General features: G+C 26.4%; 2 protein-coding genes across 3 annotated transcripts in view; one reads left to right on the forward strand and one right to left on the reverse strand.

Annotated features, from left to right (window-relative positions):
* LOC128960171 (adenylate cyclase type 1-like) overlaps positions 1 to 15,609 on the forward strand; it is a 32,693-nt gene extending 17,084 nt beyond the window's left edge. Inside the window, exons 2-16 of one of the 2 annotated variants that reach the window (XM_054306350.1) lie at positions 7,990 to 8,629; positions 8,841 to 9,016; positions 9,843 to 10,046; positions 10,111 to 10,394; positions 10,472 to 10,556; positions 10,939 to 11,034; positions 11,201 to 11,448; positions 11,515 to 11,755; positions 11,835 to 11,981; positions 12,054 to 12,152; positions 12,271 to 12,427; positions 12,508 to 12,536; positions 12,613 to 12,702; positions 12,756 to 14,441; positions 14,508 to 15,609. In XM_054306350.1, the coding sequence (XP_054162325.1) occupies positions 7,990 to 8,629; positions 8,841 to 9,016; positions 9,843 to 10,046; positions 10,111 to 10,394; positions 10,472 to 10,556; positions 10,939 to 11,034; positions 11,201 to 11,448; positions 11,515 to 11,755; positions 11,835 to 11,981; positions 12,054 to 12,152; positions 12,271 to 12,427; positions 12,508 to 12,536; positions 12,613 to 12,702; positions 12,756 to 14,441; positions 14,508 to 15,461 (5,136 nt within the window). In that variant the 3' untranslated portion in view covers positions 15,462 to 15,609. Of the gene's footprint in view, positions 1 to 7,989; positions 8,630 to 8,840; positions 9,017 to 9,842; positions 10,047 to 10,110; positions 10,395 to 10,471; positions 10,557 to 10,938; positions 11,035 to 11,200; positions 11,449 to 11,514; positions 11,756 to 11,834; positions 11,982 to 12,053; positions 12,153 to 12,270; positions 12,428 to 12,507; positions 12,537 to 12,612; positions 12,703 to 12,755 lie in introns of both variants that reach the window. The other variant, XM_054306278.1, reaches the window with a different exon arrangement.
* A 1,206-nt stretch (positions 15,610 to 16,815) lies between these two features.
* On the reverse strand, positions 16,816 to 21,144 carry LOC128956935 (rho GTPase-activating protein 12-like). Its single transcript, XM_054303006.1, has 11 exons — positions 19,698 to 21,144; positions 19,157 to 19,273; positions 18,568 to 18,787; positions 18,420 to 18,505; positions 18,219 to 18,356; positions 17,978 to 18,163; positions 17,832 to 17,913; positions 17,602 to 17,769; positions 17,233 to 17,541; positions 17,056 to 17,161; positions 16,816 to 16,993 (listed from the first exon to the last, which is right to left on the reverse strand). Exons 1-11 carry the CDS (start codon positions 20,778 to 20,780, stop codon positions 16,816 to 16,818), a joined length of 2,673 nt encoding a protein of 890 aa, XP_054158981.1. The 5' UTR covers positions 20,781 to 21,144.
* Positions 21,145 to 22,437: the final 1,293 nt, after the last annotated feature.

Raw genomic sequence — 22,437 nt, forward strand, 5'->3', positions numbered from 1 at the left:
TTATGTAAAGTTAAATATTAGTTATTATTATTATAAGTTAGTTAAATGTTAATTAATTATTGTTAAAAACTCACACATGTAATACTTATGAATTATCGATACCCTTACATTATATTATAATAAAATTAAGTTAAGTTTAAGTTAAGTTGTGGGCCTACGGGCCTACACAGTACATAAATAACGTTTACAATTATTACGCAACAGCCTAGAGTATTGACCGGGAAATAGTGGTCCGTTTATGCGGAGAACTTTCCGTGAGATACGGTAAAGGCTTCCGACATACTATAAGCATTGACCAGTGGCCAGTGAGCCCCGAGAGGGTCACACATAGATTACATGACACCCGTGAAGTGTCCTTTAAGCTACCCGTACATAAATTACGCGCATTACCTTTGCAGTGATATCCATTATTTTATATATTCACGGTATCCGGTTATTCGGACCGTGTTAACGGGACCAACATTTTATAAACCCATAATACCATTCCCGTTACAATATTTTTGTCCGCATATTATTTTTAACGCAAATATAAACTATTTTTAATTTCTAAATTGAAATTCTTGAATATTCGTCATTCAAATTCTTATCAATTTTTATGAATTCTTGGTTTCTATCAAAACAATTATATAATTGAATTTGTTTTATATTTATTTTATTTTCTCTAACTTTTTTAAGGTGTCGTATCTGAATTTATTATGTGTGTGTGTCTATGTCTGTCTGTTAGGCAATATATTTACAATATTAATGTAATTGCAATGCAATTAATGTAAATTAATAAATTTAGTATTTTTTAATATTCTAGTTTTTATTTAAATGAAATTAATGTTATGACGAATTTKATTTAAAATATTTATTATTTTCACAAAATTGCAAAATTAGTTTTTTAACTAAATATTTATAATGATTACATTAATAATATACAGTCTACGACAAAATAGTTGGCACTCGTTTTATAGCWAAAAGTATATTGAGAAATTGACCTAACTCAATGCAACTATTGATTTTCTGGAAAATTCTTATGGTATAAAAAATTTGTAATATAGCTCAGGTATATAGGGACAGGGAGGTGCCATATCTCAAAAACTACATAACAGAGTAAATCTAATCACACCTTTTTGTACATAATTAAAATTCATTTAATATTTGTTTTGGCAATTTTGAAATAATTATCTATTTTGTTTATAAATAGTGTTGAAATATGAAAACATATATTTTAAACTACATTGAACATTATTCATATTTKTWATTTGCTAGAATATTTTTTTGAGATATTAATATAATAAAATTCATCTATTGTTAATCAATGTTAATTGTACATCAATTGATATAAAAAACTAACAGCTTGTAATAGGAAATTTTATTTCTATTAATAATTTTAAAAATAAATAATCTAGTAATTTATTATAAATATGAATAATGTTGTTTTTAGGTCATAGTATATTACAGAAAAAAAATTATAATAAGAATTTGCCAGAAAATCAATAATTAAATAAAATCTTTTATTAAGCTAGGTTAATTTCTTAATACATTTAGCTATAAAACGAGTGTCAACTATTTTATCATAGATTTTATTTATTTACTGTATATGCTTTGATAATATAATGCAGTATTATTGCATTAATATTAACTGTAAATCTACTCTAAAATTTATAAAAAATACTTAATTATTACCATTAAATATGATTTCGATTCAATTCTATGATTTTTATGATTACATTATTATTATTTATTTATTTATTAATAATTATATAAAATTCTAATCAACTTATTTTGGAAGTGATTCTTAATAATAAAAAGTAAACATTTGAAGCATATATTTAATTAAAAATGATTGTAATAATGTATATTTAAATACTATAATTATATAAAAATGTAAATGTATTTCGAAATTGAATTTAATGGTGCAAGATCATTTTGACAATTTGTTTTTTTAAATAATCTATAAAATAAATTTCCATTTAACTAATTGATTATTTATATTTTTGTTTCATTTATTGACAAAAATATAAATTATGATTTTTATTACAGTAAATGCATTAGTTTGCAGTTATAATTCTTTATAACTATTGTTAAATCTACTAAACACTACTTGATTTAATGACTGACCAAATCAATAATTGTCATAAAATAGGATAAGCTATTAATGTGAGACTACATTACATTAMATTTTTGTTTTGTTTTTTTGTGTTTTTAGAAAATGCTTTAAATCCCAATAGGAATAATAAAAACGATACAAAAATTTAAGTGTTTKTAAAAATGTTGAGTTGTTTTAATTGATTTTTTGGTAACTCAACTGATTTTTGCAATGAAAATACATTTTTATTTATTTTAGGCTATTTTGGACACAAATTATAAATATGCTTATTTATACATTTATCTGAATGTTAATTTTTCATTATTTGCAAAATAAATTAAATTTGTTTAGTTTTGAGTTTATTATTTACTGACCAAATACTTCTAATTTTTAAAAATTTCTTAATAATTAAAAAGTATCAATATTAAACTGAAAGATAAACAAATTTAATTAAATTTGCAAACAATAAAGTAAAATAAAAAACATTTAGAAATTATTTAGCCATGTTTATAAATTATAAAATTTATACTTGTTTTAAATCAATATTTTATTTTTAAATGTTTTAATTTATTTTAATTGTGTGAATAACTGCGTATATGTTATATTTTAAAAATTACCACAAATATACTAAATTAAAATACAGTATTTATTTTTATTACATATATATTTGTTTTTTGGATAGCATTTATTATTTTACTAAATTATTGCGACAATTTGAGCATTTTTACACAAAAGTAAGTTTAATAAATTAAGTGTCAAAACCATAGTTTAGCTAAAATATGATTCATAGATATTTAAAAACATTAGATTAAATAAAAATATTAATAACTTATAACTAATTTTAAATAATAAGAAATATAAGTATTCTACAATTGAAACTGTCCGAAATTAAAACAAATTTTAAAGTTAATTTATTCGAAAACTACAAATGATAAAAAATCATAAAATTTACATCTGTTTCATTGATTATCGCCTAATATTTAGGTAAATAAACAATGTCATTTTAAAAAATTTTTCATATGAATTTTTTGCAAAAAAGTAAAAATGACATTTTTTACATCATGTTATAGTTTTAATTGTAATTTGTTTAAACAAATATTTAAAAATACAATTTAAAATTAATCTTAAAGTACACTAACAGGACTATATTTACAACTAACAATAACTTTATATTCAGACTCTTTTATTGTTTTTTAAATTCTTTAAATCACATACTTTTAAATAAAATAAGCATCATAGATTAATTCAATTGTTTTTTTATTAAAATTTAAATATTAAATATAAACTATTTATTATATATTAGTATATATGTCATTTGATATAATAATTATAAAATTGATAGATATTTTCAATCAAATAATAAAATATGTTGAAATTATCACACATAACGAAAATTTTTTAGTTTTAAGATAAAATTATCTACTTAAATATAAATTTGTTTTTTATAATTCTACTTATCATTAGTAGATACTTATATACATACTATTCATGAAAGAAAATTAAATATATCTCACTTAAAGAAAAAGTTAGACATAATTTTATAAGATATAGTACATGATTCAGCAAATTACAAAAAGTCATTATATTTATTTTTATATATTTGTCATTAAGAAGAAACAAGCTAGCTCTAACAGTGTGGCATTTAAAGTCAAGTATATTGTTAGACGGATAACATGATAACTTTAGATTTTTAACAATTATATATAACAATATAATGCTAAACAATTTAGCTTTAGTTCTGACAATTATTTTATTATAAAATTTTAAATATTAATATTAAAATTTTGAAAACTTTTCTGAACAATCATCTAGGCTAATATTATTTAATGAAATATTATCACATTGGAATTTATTATTATAACATTTAAATAATCACTATAATTAAAAAATTTGTTTAGTCAAATTTGAATGTCTTTTACTAAAATGATAATAATTGGTAAAATATAGAAAAACTAAATTCAAATAATTGTAAAATGTAAATATAAATAATCGACCTTTTTTATTTAAAAAGAATCACATTTTTATCTTTATTAGTTGCATCATAATAATAACGTAAAAATTGATGTACTAAAACGGTCATTACTTGTTATATAATGCTTATAGATGTAATAATAGATATCAATAATCAATAATAAAATTTGTAAGATAACTCATTTCATGAGTTTAAATATTTTTTAATTTATTAATCAACGAACAAATCTAGATTATAGACAACCAGTAGAAAAATTATTTGACCCCAAACCCAAACCCATCCCCACCCACCCAACCACTTCCTAACCTTTCACTCACATAGGGTTGTTATGTCAAATTTTGAAAATAGAGGATATTTGAAAAAATATCAAAGAACAATAGGAAGACAGTTGCTATTTTAGTTTAAATTAAAGTTTTATATATTTTTAATTTTATTAACATATCACGTTTTTACATAGTTTTAAATAACTTTAACATTTGTTTAGTACAACTAACTTAAAAAATATAAAAAAGTAAGTTTCAATACTACTTTTGTTATTTATTAATATTCTAAATAATACACTAATTATTAATAATTTTTACAATAATTTTATTATATAAAAATATATAAGATTTTATTATATTTTTAATTACTTTTATGAAAATATAAAAGTGGAGGACATTTGCATTTTAGGAGATTAGTCACCGGAGAACTGTGTCATATAACACAAATCGGAGGACAATTCTCTAAAATGCTAGACGTCTAACAACCCTACACTCCAAACTAACCCTAACTAAGTAATAAGTTAGTAATAAAACTAACATTTTATAACTATAGTTATGTATATCTTCATAAAAGGCAATACTTTTTACTGGATGTCTATAAACTAGATTTAGTTATTTAATTTAATCAAACGACTTAGTTATCCATCGATGTGTTTGTTTGTTTCTCTTATATTAATCGTTTGTGCGGATAGTTGTTGTAATTACTAATTAATCAATTTTATCGATGCAATTGAATGGAAATATTAAATTATAACAAAACACGTGAGAAATCAGAAAACAAACAATTATGATATCAATAGTAGTCATCAATAATAAAACAATTCATTCATTCAAACAAAATATTATARCAGTAAAAATATTTTCAACAAAAAATTATTGATAAGTTWTAAACAAATAAATTTTTATTGATTTATTATACACACTAGTTAGTGGGGATGGGTTTGGGTCAAATATTTTTTCTACTGGTTGTCTATAAACTAGATTTAAATTAGATTTTAAAAAAAATTAATTAAACAACAATTAGCAATATAAATGGATATACGTAATAAACTGTATTTGCATTTATCATATACCACTACCAATTAGAGTAATATATATATATATATATGTGTGTTTTTTGTTAATATTGTTATATCATATAACTAAATAACATGTTTTTGGTTTTCATTTTGTGAAATTTAACGATATTTTAGATATGATTTCTGATTTTGGGAATTAGTTTATGAAACTCAACCAAAACTGCAGCGAAAATGAATACTGAAGTGAATCCATTGGGAATTAAAGAAAATACTGAATAAAAACATTTTATTTTAAAAATCCATTTCTTTTCCTTTTAATTCCATTTATATTATTAATCTAAAAGTTTTCCTTATTATTATTATTTTATGTTGAGATCATTACTTTATACTTAATACTATATTTATATTATTATTATTAATTTATTATAACTGAAAATTATATGTGCAATATTTAATATGATAATTAGTTTTCTCATGAAATTGTTTTAAAATTTTATTTTATAAATTATTTGTATAGTATTTTTATTAATTTGTTTAAATTTATTTAAAGAATGCAATTAAATATTATAATTAATTCAACTAAATATATTTTTTACCTTAAGATTAAAAAATAATTGTGGATTTTATTTACAATTAAATAAAAAATTAAGTTTTATATACTAGTTATTTAACTTTTAAAAATTATATTTTCTTATTTATTTGCTTTATTTGTAAATTATAGTCTGATTGTTGTACTAACGTTATATTTTACTATTTTTATTATAAAGTATATATATATTTAACTATATTTAAACYCTTTTCCTTTTCTATCCCTATCTGTCAGTGACTTAAACATCTCTATGATTGAAAACAATTAATTTAGTATCGCTTTGATCTTAAATTAATTATTGTACTTTAATATTAAATAAATTATGTAATTATTTTTTAAGATTACATTAATGACCTATTTTAAATTGTGGTAATTAGAGGACATCACGCGCTGAACTGATTTAATTGTAGATAATTAAGTTAATCTTTACTTAAATTTAGCCAACGTTTGGTCTCTTAAGAATTGGTTATTTTTATTCATAATGATTAGTTGTTTACGTATTTTTGTATCTTTTCTCTATTATTTTAAAGATATATATTTAGTAATAGTAAAGTTTAACAATAATTAAGACAACGTATTAGTTAAAGACTAAAGATGACATCCATTGCTATTTAGATCATCAGAATTGATAATATTTTATATATTGTTATATAAGACAAGTTAAGGCAGTTATTGACAGCAAGTGTCACACACTTAGCAATGACTTAATGGCAAACATTTGCAATACATTAGCTCTTTTCGTGAAGAGCTGTCTCCAYATATCTGTCCAATTAATTAATGATAAATCTGTTCCTCTTTTAACCTTATTTTCAGTGTTTACTCTAATATATAAATTGTTTGTTTTGACGCTTACAAACATTACACAACAAACTATTGTTTTATTACTCTATTGGTCATCAAATCATTATATACTGTTTTTCAATACTTTTCTTAACCATTGTATAAGTATAGGACAATCTATAATCTTTTTGTAATCATTAATTCTGATACAAAATATATTTTAGAGTTTTTTTATAGAAATATATAATTGCAATTTATATGACCGGTATATACAGTAGTAACACAGTTTAATTAGATAAAATAAATATACGTAAATTTATGTTAAATTATATGTACTATTTGTCAAAGCATTACTTATTGGCGATGACATTGTTTTTGCGAAAATAAAATAATAATATTTATAAAAATACTGTAGATTCTGATAGATATAACTTATGTGTTAAAGTATTTATTGATTAATAATAAATTATATGTTAGATCAACAAATACTATAAATTTTTTACCCTAAATATGATAATAAATAGGTAAGTTTTTAAGAGTTATATATATATATAATATTTTGAACATTACTTTATTATTTAGAGAATGTTTGTCTAATACTGTATATTAAGTGTGCCATTGTCTCAAACATAACATGCATTGTGTGTAATATATAGATAGATATAAATGATATACTCATCAAAATAAATAAAATGAAATGATATTTAGAGAGAAAACAGTTTTCAATTGAAAAAACATTTGRTCTTTCGTTTGATTTATATATTTGTCTCTCATGAGAATCTCACTGAAAGATTCATTGATTTTAGTTATTATAGTGAAAACATTGAAAATGTCTTTACAAATAACAAAGTTTCAAAATAATAAAAATAACAATTTATTATTTATATTATTTACATATAATTATTACCGGTTAGTTTATTGAAAGATAATTTTTATTTAATTTGTGATATTATTATTATTTCAAATTCTGCGATTTTAAAAATAATTATAAATTATATATAATTTATGAGTTTTCTAATATTGGAGTATTATATTTGATATACTGTATTACAGTAGCCATTTCACGGGTAATTATATAAATTAAATAAATTAATGTTTTAGTGATAAAATTAAAGCAAATACTGTAATTTCTTCAACTTTTAAATAGTTTTTAGTTTAAAGTTAACTTTTAGTTATAATATTAAATTTAAAAATAATTATATATTTTTAAAATATTTTTTAGTTGTGTAGCTATAGTATCACAATATTGTTTATTGATTAAAAAAAATAAAACTGAAATAATTTTTGTACAGATAATAGCAAATGTGGTGATATTTCTGGCGGTTAATATGATTGGTTTGTTTGCACATAATTTGATGGAAAGAGCCGGAAGAAAGGCCTTTTTGGACACAAGAAATTGCATTAACGCGAGACTAGAGATGGAAGACGAGAATGAAAAACTCGAAAGACTTCTCTTAAGTGTTTTACCGCAACACGTGGCGATGGAAATGAAAGCCGATATACTGTCACCCCGAGAGTTGGGACAGTTTCACAAGATTTACATCCAGAAGCACGAAAATGTCAGCATTTTGTTCGCAGATATAGTTGGCTTTACAGTACTGGCCTCTCAGTGCACCGCTCAAGAGTTGGTCCGATTGCTCAATGAATTATTTGGTCGCTTCGATCAATTGGCTAATGATAATCATTGTTTGAGAATTAAAATTCTTGGGGATTGCTATTACTGTGTCAGTGGTCTACCGGAGCCGCGTTCAGACCACGCAAACTGTACCGTTGAGATGGGACTCGATATGATTGACGTGATTGCAGACGTCACTGAATCTACAGATGTCAACCTTAATATGAGAGTCGGTTTACATACGGGTCGTGTCCTCTGCGGTGTTCTCGGCTTAAGGAAGTGGCAATACGATGTCTGGAGCAATGATGTCACACTCGGTTAGCTCTCATATTAATACATACTTTAAATACAATCTATAGCTTGAAAATTAATAGTTTGCTCAAAATATGACAGTTATATTTATAAAATATTTAATTAGATAAGATTAGGATAGGATAGGATAGGATAGGGATGTGAAATATGGAAATTAAGAAATGATTGTTTTTTGGGATTATTGAATAATATATAAATATATTTGAATATTAATAGCCAACCAAATGGAAGCGGGAGGAGTGCCCGGAAGGGTTCACATAACTCAAGCAACACTMGATTGTCTTCACGGAGAATATGAAGTGGAGAACGGTTTTGGATCGGAAAGGAATAGCTATTTGCGTGAACACTGTGTTACCACTTATTTCATTGTTCCGCCACTTCATCGACGAAAGGTTTTATCAGTTTTATTATTTGAAGTTTTTTTAAAATAAATTTTAGAGTAAAAACATTATTATAAATATTACTGTAAAGTCTAAGACATTTAGTGCAGCATTTTTACAATACTTGTATAAACAGTTTTAGCACTGTTTAAATTCAAATGAAATTTTATTCAACTTATGCATTGATTTAATTTCAAGAGTTTTTTCATTGAATTAAGTCTTATTTTTTGGCATAAAAAATCATTAAAACGAAAAATATCTATTATTATTATTATTTGGAATACTAAGTAAATAGAAAAAAATAATTCAGAATAATATTGATTCAGATTTATATACAAAATAACATGAGATACTAAAATAGGGTCAATAAAGGCCAAAAAACATATAATATTATATAATATAAAGGACTGGTTGACGATATGATAGCTATATATTCTACTGTATTATAGTTATATAAAAATTATATAATTATATACATCTTTATATACATATAGCCGGAGAGGATATACAATCACAGAATAACAGAATTTGTGTTTTAGTTTAAATAACTATATTTAGCTCAGCTTTTAATTTATTGTTCATTTTTATATAAAATTACATTTAATGCTTCATTTAATTAATAGTATTTCTTATACACGCTATGCTTATATATTATATTTATAAAGTAAGCTTATTTATACTTATTTAAAATATTAGTATAGATATAATCTGTTATTATTATGAGAAAGAAAGCTCTTAAATTTAAGAATATTTTAATAAACATATTTATTAAAAATTAATTATAGAAACCAAATTAATTATAAATGTAATTAATAGTAAATTATTGATCTTTTTATAGCCATTTTTATTTAATACATTACAAGTGCGTCAATTGGCTGCCGGATCGGCTAAACGGAAGCTGTCCTTTAAAAACGTATCCAATGTTGTCATTCAATTATTGCATTCAATTAAATACAATATAGACGTCCCCTTCGCTAATATGGCAATGATTCCGACGGTTAATCTTCAGTCAACAACTCTCGACAATCCTTTACCAAAAAAAGTTTGATTCAATTTAGATATTAATTTATTAATTATATATTAACCAAATGTTGTGTGTTTTATAGTTTAAAGTGACTGATAAGTTGCGCAAACCATTTAAAAAGAGGCATTCAGTTGTCTACCATCAGGGAACCAATCGGGTTAACAAATACTTGGCTCAGGCTATCGATGCTCGCAGTGTTGACAGAGAAAAGTCAACTCATGTTAATGTCATAACCTTATGCTTTAAAGACAAATACAAAGAGCGTCAATATCATGAAGAGAAAGATCTAGGCTTCGGTATGGCGTTGGCCTGTGCTATGGGTGTCCTTATATTGTTGGCAACACTTCAGATTGTTATACTTCCCCGGTTTGGCATAATTAACAAATTGACATTTTTTTATTTAATATATAAAATATGTATAAATCGTTTCCTTTTGCTGACAGAACTCTAATTCTGGTCATATTATTCTTAGTGGCCTTCGTTTGGATCTCTGTTTTATTGATTCTTGTTTTAGGCGCTCGTCTTCAGGTATATTATTATTTCAGACTTTTATTATTTAAAGGTTTCCTGAAAACGACTCTATAAACAGTTATTTCTCATAATATTATTATAAATAAATGATTTAAATAAATATTTAATATTCTGGAGATTTATTTGATTAGATGTTTACATATTCTGTGCAAAATTTAAAAGTCATTATTTATTTAATATTTTTAATCTAAAATTTATTCCCAATAAGTTATGCCATCATATGTTTAATTAAAAGTTGAAATTGTGATTAATATTKTAAAAAATATTGAGATTTAGTTTACTTTATTTCCTTAAATTAAATTGTTTTTACAAGAATATTATAAATATATTCTGTATTTGTATTTTAGACAATGAATTAAAATATAGTTAATTTTTTTAGTGCGTTTGTTGGGATATCTCAAAGCACTTTCTGTTACGTTTGGGAATAATGATCTTCACGGTTGTCATAATTTATTCAGTGGCTCAGGTCAATGTGGTAAGTGATCCCTATTTAATATAACTGTATATTTTTACACTTTATATTATATAATAATGTGTTATGATAAGCAAAACTTTGTAATACTCGTAATTACTATTATTAACAATTGGATAATACATACATTTGTTATTACATGAAATGAAAATATCTGATCTTTTTATAGTTCACATGCCTTGAAGATGCAGTTTGTGATACAACTAAAGGAATTGATGATAAACTTGTTATAGATGACCACCGTTTGTGTCCATTTCCTCATTATATTATAATGAGTTGCATCTTAGCTTTCTTTCCTTTGGTTATATTCTTGAGGTTACCGATGATGCTTAAGGCAGCACTACTTATACCAATGGCCGCTGTCTTCCTTATTGTCATTGAATTCACTCACAACAGACTATTTCAATGCACTTATGAGTAAAGTTTTAATTAATTATTGCAAAAGTTATATATTTTAAGTGAAGCCTTATTTTGATGAATTAGATTTGATGTACCGCTCAATATAACGGGACCCGTCATTATAATGCACTTTGTTTTTGCCGTTTTAATTCACGGACGACAAGTCGAGTGGACGGCTCGTCTCGACTTCTTGTGGAACTCTCAGGCTTACGAAGAAAAGGCAGATATGAATGAATTACAGAGCAGTAATCGACGCATACTTTTCAATCTTTTGCCATCACATGTGGCCACACACTTCCTCGACAATCAATTCAGAAATAATATGGTTTGTTTAACTTTTTAATTATATGATTATAATATGTCTTATTATATTGAAATATATTATTAATGTGTCATTTAATTAGGATCTCTATCATCAATCATACACTAAAGTCGGTGTTATGTTTGCATCGATACCTAATTTTATGGAGTTTTATATTGAATTAGACGGCAATAATCAGGGCGTTGAATGTCTTCGTCTATTAAATGAAATAATAGCCGATTTTGATGAAGTAATGCAATATTAGTTTTGATTAGTTTAAGATTTATTTATAACATTAAAAACAATTGTTAAACACTTACAGTTGTTGGATCACCAACAGTATAAAGCCATCGACAAGATTAAGACAGTTGGCAGTTGTTATATGGCAGCCATTGGACTGATTCCAGAATACAGAATACCTGTGAGTATTATCTTTGACTTTAAAAACCCAAATGTTGTGTCTATTGTTGAAAAAGAAATGTCACGTTCTCTACAAATGAACGCTCGTTTGAATCCATAAATTGTATATTTATTTATAGGAAAACGACACGACATTTGCCGCCCAATGTATGAGTTGTTTAGTGGACTTAGTATTTGAAATGAGAGAACGTTTGGCGGAAATTAACGAAAACTCTTACAATAACTTTATGCTTCGCATCGGTCTTAATATAGGACCCGTTGTGGCCGGAGTTATAGGTATTTGACATTTACTTTATATTAATATTATATTTCTCTTTAAACAAAATCATATCTTTTTATTTTATTATTTATTTTAGGCGCTCGTAAGCCTCAATATGATATATGGGTAAGTATTTTGTATATATATATCAATATTATATTTATATTTGACAGTATATTTAAATTTGTTTGACACTGTTTAGGGCGATACTGTCAACTTAGCCTCGAGAATGGATAGTACAGGTCTACCTAATTATACTCAATGTACTGAAGCTGTCTATCAATTACTTAAGGTTAATATAATTTTTTTTAAACTTTATAAGTAAAACATGTTTTAATATYTTAGGAGTGTCCGTATGAGTTTCAATGTAGAGGAAGAGTTAAAGTTAAGGGAAAGGGAGAGATGACTACATATTTTTTAATCGATCGTAAAAACCAAAAGACTTGCAATAATTATGAATTTMTTAATTCTGCAAATAATGACTGYAACAGTAAATCAATGAATTTACTTAATAGTGATATTAATAATAGCTTAACAAACAACTCAAATAATAAAGTCAAGTCAAATATACCAATTAATGGCAATAAAACCAATTTTGCAAATCCGCCAATAATTCAATCAACGAAATATCCCATAAAGATTGCAAATATTACTAAAAGAGCTGATTCTATACCCAGTTATAACCCACCGAAGCCCATCATAACAGATATGGCCTCAAGACCTAAATTCAGTCGATCTCCTCTAAATACTCTCAGCTTTTCGATTACTGAAGAACTTTCATTACCTGACTCAGTGTCCCATCAAAACAAAGGCGATGTCTGGGAGACACTTAAAGAGTTGAGTGCATCTGTTCCTCCGCCTCCACTTGAAAGTGATCACTTGGTTTCCAATCACGACATTCAACGACTAACAGGTGTCCAGGAAACCAATTTGGATGACATAACACCTCCATTACCGCCCAAAAACAATTCAAACAAAAAGCCTTTTCATAATTCTTTACTTAGAAATAGCGCTCAAAATTCAAAACCAACGAATGTTTGTCTGTCTCCGACTTATTCAGAAAAAGCTGTCTCTTTAACTGAAACTAATTGTGCAACTGTTGAAAGCCGTGAAAGTTTAGATGATATGGATTGTGACCCAACTCAGGCCACATCTGCCAGAGGAACGGGTAGACCATCTTCTGTTGACGAATCATCGTTTTATCATTCGTCGTCTTCATCAGATGTGGCGCCCGTTACCGATGCAGAGACCACATACGGTGGTCTAACGCGTACTGATTTAGACACACCATCGCCAGCATTCAATCGCCATTCTGGTGGTTCCGCTAGTCTTCAATGGGTTTATCCAAATATGGAACAAAAATCAGAAGCGGATCATTCATTTGTTCGGATGTCTAATAGAGACGATTACTATATGTTCGGTCAAAATAAAGACTCAAAAGATTGCAAACCAAAGACAGAACAACCTTTAAATAGTAAAAGACATTATCTTCACATTCATTATCATAATCATCCACAGAACTCACACAATGCAACTAATGATATCACAAAATATTCAAATACTAAAAGTCATGGCACTTCGGGGCCAACACATTCCGGCTCCTATAAGAGTGACGGTTCTTCCGGTACTAATAGTGCCCGAAGAAGACATCGAAATAATAGAAAGGATCGGACAAAATATGAAGATGACATCAATGTTCCGCTTCTTTATAAGAATTCACTCATTGGAAGAACAGTTACGAGTGATACCGAGGAAGAGCTCGATGTGAACCTAATTGGAGCCGCTTCGGCGTCACGAAGAAGATGTGACCAAATTAGACGATCGCCATCTTTTGGGTCAAACTCATCACGCAGTCAACGAAAGGGAAGTCTTCCCGATTATTATAAGTCAAATTCAAACTCAAAATACGGTAAAATTTTACCAAAAAAGTTGCCGTCAATGGAGAGTATGTCCAAACAAAATGTAGAATATTCGCCACAAATGCGGAAAAAAGGTTCGCTTCCAATGATACCACTCCAAGAAATTCGAAATGTTGGCAAATATTTTAATGAATTTGATCCTAAAAATGATAACAATATACTGACAAACAATTTACAGATTAGCTTTGAAGAAGAAGATAGAAATGAACCGAACTGTGATGTATTGATTGCCACTAATAAAGACAATCACAACGAACAGGAACTTATCAAAAGCAAAGCTCTTAAATCAAAGGCCGACACACTCTTGGAAATGGCAGTAGACTTGGCTGAACTCGAGGAACAATTGCAAAGCAGTACGTCTTCAGGTCTGAAGGCCTATCGATTTCCATTAGAAGACATTGATTTTTCTAAAAGGGAACAAAAAATTAATAATAAAAGTGAAAATAATTTAAATTTAAAACAATTCGCACAACGAAGACATGCAAAGGAATCGGAATATGAAAACATAGATTCCGATGACATTCCCTTATTTAATGACAACTATGATGAAGACGAAGATTACAATAAATTAGATGACAATCAATTAGATGATCGATTGGCAAGTGATGAATGTGAYGACCATTCATTGCCGGAATCAAATCAATTGTTTGATAAGACTTGTGATGACAGTGTTGTCGGATTGGATGGACTGTCAGTTATGAATGACGCTGGACTTACTGATGCCGAGGGAGCGCTTAGTGAAGTTAATTCATTGTTAAACGATGGACATGAAGGAGATATGGATGACACGAGTATGTCTTCGAGATCTAATGCCAGTTCACGAATGCTCGATAATATTGACTCAATTAATCTCATGTATGACTCGGAATTTGAATATCCGGCGGCTAATAGACATATGAGACCAGATATCTTGTCAGATGATGACTGCTTTAATGTGGATCCGGACAATGATTTAAACATTAATTATTTGGAAGGACAGCATTCGGGCGTCAATTTAGTGACTCCGAACACTTTAGCCGAACGATTGGAAAACATTCGTATTATGACTAACAATATTACCCGAAATTTCGGTCAAACGAAGGCCAATGCTTTGCGTAGACAACCGGACGAAACCGATGATTCCGAGGCTTAGGTGTCAATCATTCACTGATTTTTCCCTTCAAAATATCACTCATTTGAAGGCTTGAGTGCCAAATATGTTATAATTTAGAAACAATAATAATGTTTCCGTTTATTGTTATATATAATGTTTAAAAATAATTATTAAGATTAATATTTTTCTGAATATAGTTAAACTAAATTTTAAAAATTATATATAATATTAATATAAAACAATAATGATATAAAGCAATCAATAACTTTAGCAAATAGTTATGTGTACCAAATTTATATGTATTTTTATGTCCGACAAATTTTAGTATAATTTTAATAATTTTAGTGTTTACTTAATATTTTTAATATTATTATTTATTATTTATTCATTTATTTATTTATTATCTATTATTGTACTGTATTTTTAATATATATWTTTTTTAATTAATTATACTATAGTTACATAAATATTTATTTATGTTATTTGCTATTCTTTGATATGATTTTAAATCTAAATTGATTTAATAACTTATTGTATATATAAACAAAATTCTGTTATTTACTAGTCGTTAAACAAAAAACAAAATGAAATTTTACACAAAGAAAATGATAGCAATATTTATTGATGTTTTGCACAAATTATATAACGAAACAATTGTCTGACAAAGAGTTTAAAAAAATTATATTTCTTTATAAAAAATGATTTTATCGTCAAATTGATCGCTCATTTTTCCTATGAATCTCTCTATTAATTGAATTTCTTATATAATTTATATCTTTATTATTTATATTAAATAATACATATAAATATACAGTATATTAACGCTTTAAATCAGCAAATTTAAAATACGTTTTTATTATTTATCAAATATATATTTGACATTTTCAACGAATTTCTTATATGAAACCAATAAAAGAAATGTTAAATCAGTAAAATATTTTATTTTTCTATTATATAAACATTTATTAATATTAATATTAATACAGTATAATAATAATATAAAAATAACTCTTCAAAACTTAATAATAATATATTTGGAGAACATGTGTTTGTATCAGATTTTCTACAAATGGTTAAAAATTAAACAAAAAAAAATTAATTAACCATGATACTATATACTATATAATTACAGTATAAAATTACAATAACTATCATTTGTATTATACTAAAAATATTTTATCTTAAACCCTGATTTACGTTTCAAATAATTTTTATATTTGTTGAAAATTTTGATTTTGAATTTCAATTATTAAAAGTTTAGAAATGTTAACATTTTTTTTAAATAAAAAATAAATATAAAAATCTACTCTAAAGGGAAACAATTATAGAAATATTTTAAATAAGTAGTGAAACAAAATGGATAATAAATAACAATATAATAATGATTTTTGTTTCAAAATATGTTATCAAACTCAAGGAGAAGGAACTCAATGATCTGGTTTTGATGCATACGTAACATCATATCCAATGCAAAATTGTTTGAGTCGTTTTCGGGCCACATTAGTGTCGGTCCAAAAACTATCGCCAAATTTTGAATATGCATCCGATTCTGGTCGCTGTGCTCTTTCACTCTATTATTAATCAAAAATTAATTATTTATTTACCGATAAAAACAATRTGATTCCTAAAAAACCTGAGTAAATGTGACAAAATATATTTAAGTGTCTCATAATTAGGTTTTGCCAATGAGTTGACTAATTTTGTCAACGATTCCAACTTTGGTTTCTTGTCAGTTAAAACTGAGATTAAAAGAATAATTTAAAATCAATTACTGATATTTATTATATTCATTTCAATTTAATTTAATTACTGATTGCTTTCATTAGTGAATCGAAACGATCGCATGGAAAGAGTGGTTCTTTCATATCTCGAAAAAACATTTTCAAAAGTCCGGTCAATACGTGGACGTCATCCTCAGCCCAAATACCAGAAAAGTCGTCGTTATTGATCTGAAACCTTAGTTTCTGGACTTGTGATAGATTACCACAAGCCCTATATAAACCATCGGCTGTAAGATCTTTAGCTTCAATTGCTTGAATGCATTGCTGTACAAACTTAGGAACCATTTGTTTGTCTCTTAAACATAAGATCTCTAGTTTTCCACCAAAAACTGGTTCGTCTATATTAACAAACATTTATATGATATCAACAAATAAAATATTAACTAAAGATTTAATACCTTTGAAGATGCCTTTCTCTCTTAGGCTCTCTAAAGTAGGTCTCCTTCTGAGGAATTGTCGCAATCGTTCTTTGATTTTCTTTTTCCTTTCTATAGGAATATTGTTTGCACTTTGACTCACACTTAATGAAAAATCATTTTCAGTCGTTTCTTCTCGTTTTCGATACTCTAATAATGTTTTGATAAAATGATTTACCGATAATTGTCAATAAATTTCTATTTGTTATTACGTTTAGTAGATTTGGATCTCTTGAGTTTACCGCCCAATTGTTTCTCATTAGAATCCGATTCATCACATAATGTAATACTTGGCTTTAATTAAGAATATGTGAGTTAATTGGTATTTAATTTTATTTCAAATATACAATTCATTTACCAGTTTTTGAATAGTATTCCTAATCAGATCAAACCATTCTTTGCAGAAGAGAGAGCACTCCTCTTGCAGGAGAACCTGTTGTCCGGAAACAGTACTTACTTGAAAACAATTCTTTCGACTCGATTTTTCGGGTGACCACGAAATCATAGCACCCGTCAGGTCTATAACTATTTCAGGCTTTGCACCCTTTCAAACAAAATGTCATTTAATTTTTAATTTAATAAATAAATAAATAAATTACCGATTGTGCGGTTTTCATATCTTTAAAAAATAATAAATAATATTTAGTCAGAGCTAAGTAACAATTAGACCAATTTTTGCGCAATCGTTTGCCGCCTTCTATTAGTTTGGATCGGTTTATAACTCCCTGTTTTAATGTCTAAAAAATATATTTTATTTAACTTAAATTAATTTTAATATATATTAAAATCAATTGACTGACCATTGCTTCATCGAGACTTGAGGGTGGAGTTTGATAGACAATTATAGGTTCGGGTTGAGTGTCGGGGGTCTCTTGCAATAAAACAGCTAAAATAACAAAATTAATATTAATATAAGAAATTTTATTTAAATCATTAATATGCAAAAACCAGGAATATTGGGTCGGGAGGCCAGAGAGCTGTTAACCGGTAGGAAAGCCATAGATCGCGCTTTAATATTGCGTTCAATTAGAGATCGTTTAGAAGTCGAAAGTTTATTAATTTTCTTATTTTTATTTGCACTGTTGTCTTGAGATTGTGTATCACTTGAAGGTCCACCCAATTCGCTATTGGGCTCATTTTCAACCAATTCAACAACATTTTGGGAACCCTTTCGGTTATCAAAAAATTGTTTTGTTTAATAAATTAATTGATAGAGTATTATAATAAACAACAATATTAGCAATTAAATTATCATTAATATTCAAATATAAACATTGAAACAATTTTTWWWAAAAATTATCTATCATTAATTCATAAATCCATTGATTGCTATCTATTACATAAAAACAATAATTGTTTCATATCATTTATCATATAATCATTTAACGATACTAATATTTTTTGAATCTAATATTTATCATATTAATATATTACTGGTAATTGTTTTTTTTAAAATAATATGATAATAATATTATTAATAATTAAAACATTTTAGTTGATATATCAATAAAAAAAAATGTATTATAAATGCATTTACTTTTAAGTGTTGTATGTCTTCGTCATTAGTTTGCAGATCTGGTAATTCCCAATACGATTCGTGTCCATTCTCTTCAAAGAAATACAATCTTCCATTTTCATCGAGTTTACAAAACCACTAAATAAATAAAATATTTTAAACCAATTATTTTAATACATTTAAAAAAAAAAAATTTTAAACAAGTATTTGAAAACATTATTATATAATAAATGCCACAATAAGTCATATATTTTAATATACTCTATGTATTAAACCTTTTCAATCTCTTCCCAAGTAAACAGTTCTCCCGATTCACAGAAAAGTGGTGACACAGGACTATCGGTAAGACTATCACTATATGAATCTCTTTTATCAATTTCAGAGCCCATTGTTTTAGCAATTAATTCAGATTTAATAATAACAATAATAACATAAATTTAATTGAAACGATTATATAAAAAGGATATGAAAAGTTAGGAAAAGGATGACAGGATAGGCAGTCAATTGTATATTAATTATATAAATTGTAAAAATATCGTCATTTCCTAATCATTTTAAATACCTTTTCATTGGTTTTATTATTTATAAAATATAGTTCTTTCGTCTCGTCGTTAAGCTTTCGAGTCCAGCCTTTGGGAAGAGTTGGAAGAGCTGTTACTGAAGAGTCAATAGTTTTGGGATCTTCGCTATTATTAAAATTAGCTGTACTTTCGTTTATACTGTGATTATTAGTTTTAATTAATTTTTTCCATAATCTAGTCTTTGGTTTGGGCACTAATGGTGAATATGTGGACGAATCAGACATAAGGCTAGTGTTTGGTGTTGTGGACAGTGAAGTGGTCGAGGAATCAGTTAAATTCTCTTCCGAATGACTGGTCATGAGGTCGTCATCGCGCGAGTATTGAAGTGGTTTACGTCGCGGCGGTTTCCAAGAAGTCATTCGACTCATGGAATTATAATAAAATTTGCGACCACTTGTATCTTCATATTCTGCCCAATGATTTAGTAATATCCTAATGGGAGACACCTTCGAGTTGGGAATGGGTGGCAATGATCGTGTCGACCGACTCTTTGAATTGATCGGTAAGTTTGCGTATACAATACCATCTGAAGGATTAATTTTGATTTTATTTATAGTTTTATTTACAGTTTCAGTGTTATTATCACAGCTATGAATATCTTCAATAAGTGACTCTTTACTTGAATCTAATCCATTGGTATCATCCAACCGATCGTCTTCACTGTTGTCATCTGTACTGAAGCCACTGATCATTGGATTTGTAAAACTTAGTCCAACTTTAATAGTCGATATGTTCTTCTTGTGGTCACTCGATGTTGACTTAAAGTTAGAGTTAACATCAGTTTTGTTATTGTGATTGTTATTCAAACTCAAATCAATTGGTTTGATGTAACAGACGGGTGCATAAAAAGGTTGTGGTCTATGGCCATGACTGAGGTCATCGTCGGTGGGCAAACATCGTCTGCATTGCCACCAATCGGGGTTAGTCTTAGTGATAACAATCAGGTGCTCCCCCTTCTTCATTGTCACAACACTTCCGTTATGTGTTGAGTACTCGAAGTCAAACAACACGACAACCTTTTCTTCATCCGAATTGTTCATCTGTCCGATGGTTGATATGTCCATCACACCAATTGACCACTGATTTGACAYTCATCCAAACATATCAGTTGTCACTATAATTGGTCACCACTTTGTCATTGAGATCATCAACAACCCATCTGATCCATAAATATTAACAATACAGAAGATATATGTTTTGGTCGACTCAACCGTTAATTGCATTAATTGTCATCACTTGAGATACATTTGTCGATCACTTAACGGATTAATTCAATTTATATAATAATAATCACAGCATTCATAACAATAATAATAATATTAAGCAATAGTTGTGTCAAAAATAGTGATTATATTTAAAGAGATAACGGAATCATATTTCATGTCAACGTAAATATAGTTATAAACTAAACATTGAGTGTATATTAATATTACTAATGTTGTCATCACTAGAGCTCACTCTCGTAACTCATTAACAAAACCGAACCAAAACTTTTACATTCAAATAGAAAATGTTTTATTAAAACAAAACCCAAAACCTAAACACATAATACATTTAAAAACTACTGTATTATAACATATATACAGTATATAAATTTTAGTTATTATTATTATTAATATGCAAACTAATTAAAACTATTGTTAATATATATATATTGTAATTTAAAATTAATATCTAATGATTGCACATATTTTAAAATAATTAAAACTTAAATTAAAATATAAGATTCTAAACGACAAAAACAAAATAAAGTTTAGATAAAATTGAATATATTTTAAATGGTTTAATGGTTATACGGTTTGAGACCTTTAGTATAATTATTATTCAATTGATTCAACACTACTAATATTTAATGTGAGTATTGGCCCACAAAACAGTTACAGTGATTCGTAAAACTAGTGTTGTGTTAGTTATAGAGTATTGTAATGCTATTGCCTCTCATGTCTGACTCGTCTATGTTTTGCATAAATTGATTGAATCACTGACTGCTGTCAATGCACTCAAAAGCATTCACACAAAACACCTTATTATCTAAAATTACATTTCATTCAAGTTATAAACTGTGCCGTTATATCATTATATCAATACAATAATGTATTATTCATAATAACATTTGTCTAATTTTATACATTTTATAAGTTTATTTTATTATACAGTACTGTACAGTATATCTTATTAACCATTAATTACAAAGTTTTTTACATACCGTATAAACATTTGACATTAACAACACTGAAAGTTATACTGTATTTTAACATTAATACAAATTATTTTATTTAACTTATCATTTACTTTATAAAGAATTATCAAAATAATTAATGTTAAAATAATGTCAATTACACTAATCATATTAGTACCAAATACATACAATTAATTAAAAACCATTTTTTAAACAATTTATAAATAATATACTTATATAAGTAGAGTATATTAACTATTTTTTTGTAATTAATTTTCTCTAACATCTTTAAGTTATGATATGATATAATAATTTACAATTTCATGTAAACTAAAGATGAAATAGTCTCTTAAATTTCGATAATATTTCATTTACAATATTAGAAAACAATTTTCTAATTGATTTAAAATTTTAATCAATTTTTTTTTTATCATAAGTATAGCAAATCATTAGTTTAATAATTTCTGTATAAATGATTAATCAATTTAAATGTGAATCAAATTATAATCTGAAAGATTAATTCAATCACTAATATCACGACA

Source organism: Oppia nitens, unplaced genomic scaffold (assembly GCF_028296485.1).
Source record: "Oppia nitens isolate AA-2021 unplaced genomic scaffold, nextdenovo-longstitch-racon4-pilon3 scaffold10_pilon_pilon_pilon, whole genome shotgun sequence".
NCBI lineage: Eukaryota > Metazoa > Arthropoda > Arachnida > Sarcoptiformes > Oppiidae > Oppia > Oppia nitens.

Excerpts from the sequence above, each read along its gene's own strand:
- LOC128956935 (XM_054303006.1), bottom strand. The coding sequence starts at position 20,780 with ATGGACATATCAACCATCGGACAGATGAACAATTCGGATGAAGAAAAG. Across the intron at positions 17,914-17,977 it reads GGAATACTATTCAAAAACTG|CCAAGTATTACATTATGTGA; the intron begins GTAAATGAATTG and ends TCTTAATTAAAG. Across the intron at positions 17,542-17,601 it reads AGAGAAAGGCATCTTCAAAG|ACGAACCAGTTTTTGGTGGA; the intron begins GTATTAAATCTT and ends TTGTTAATATAG.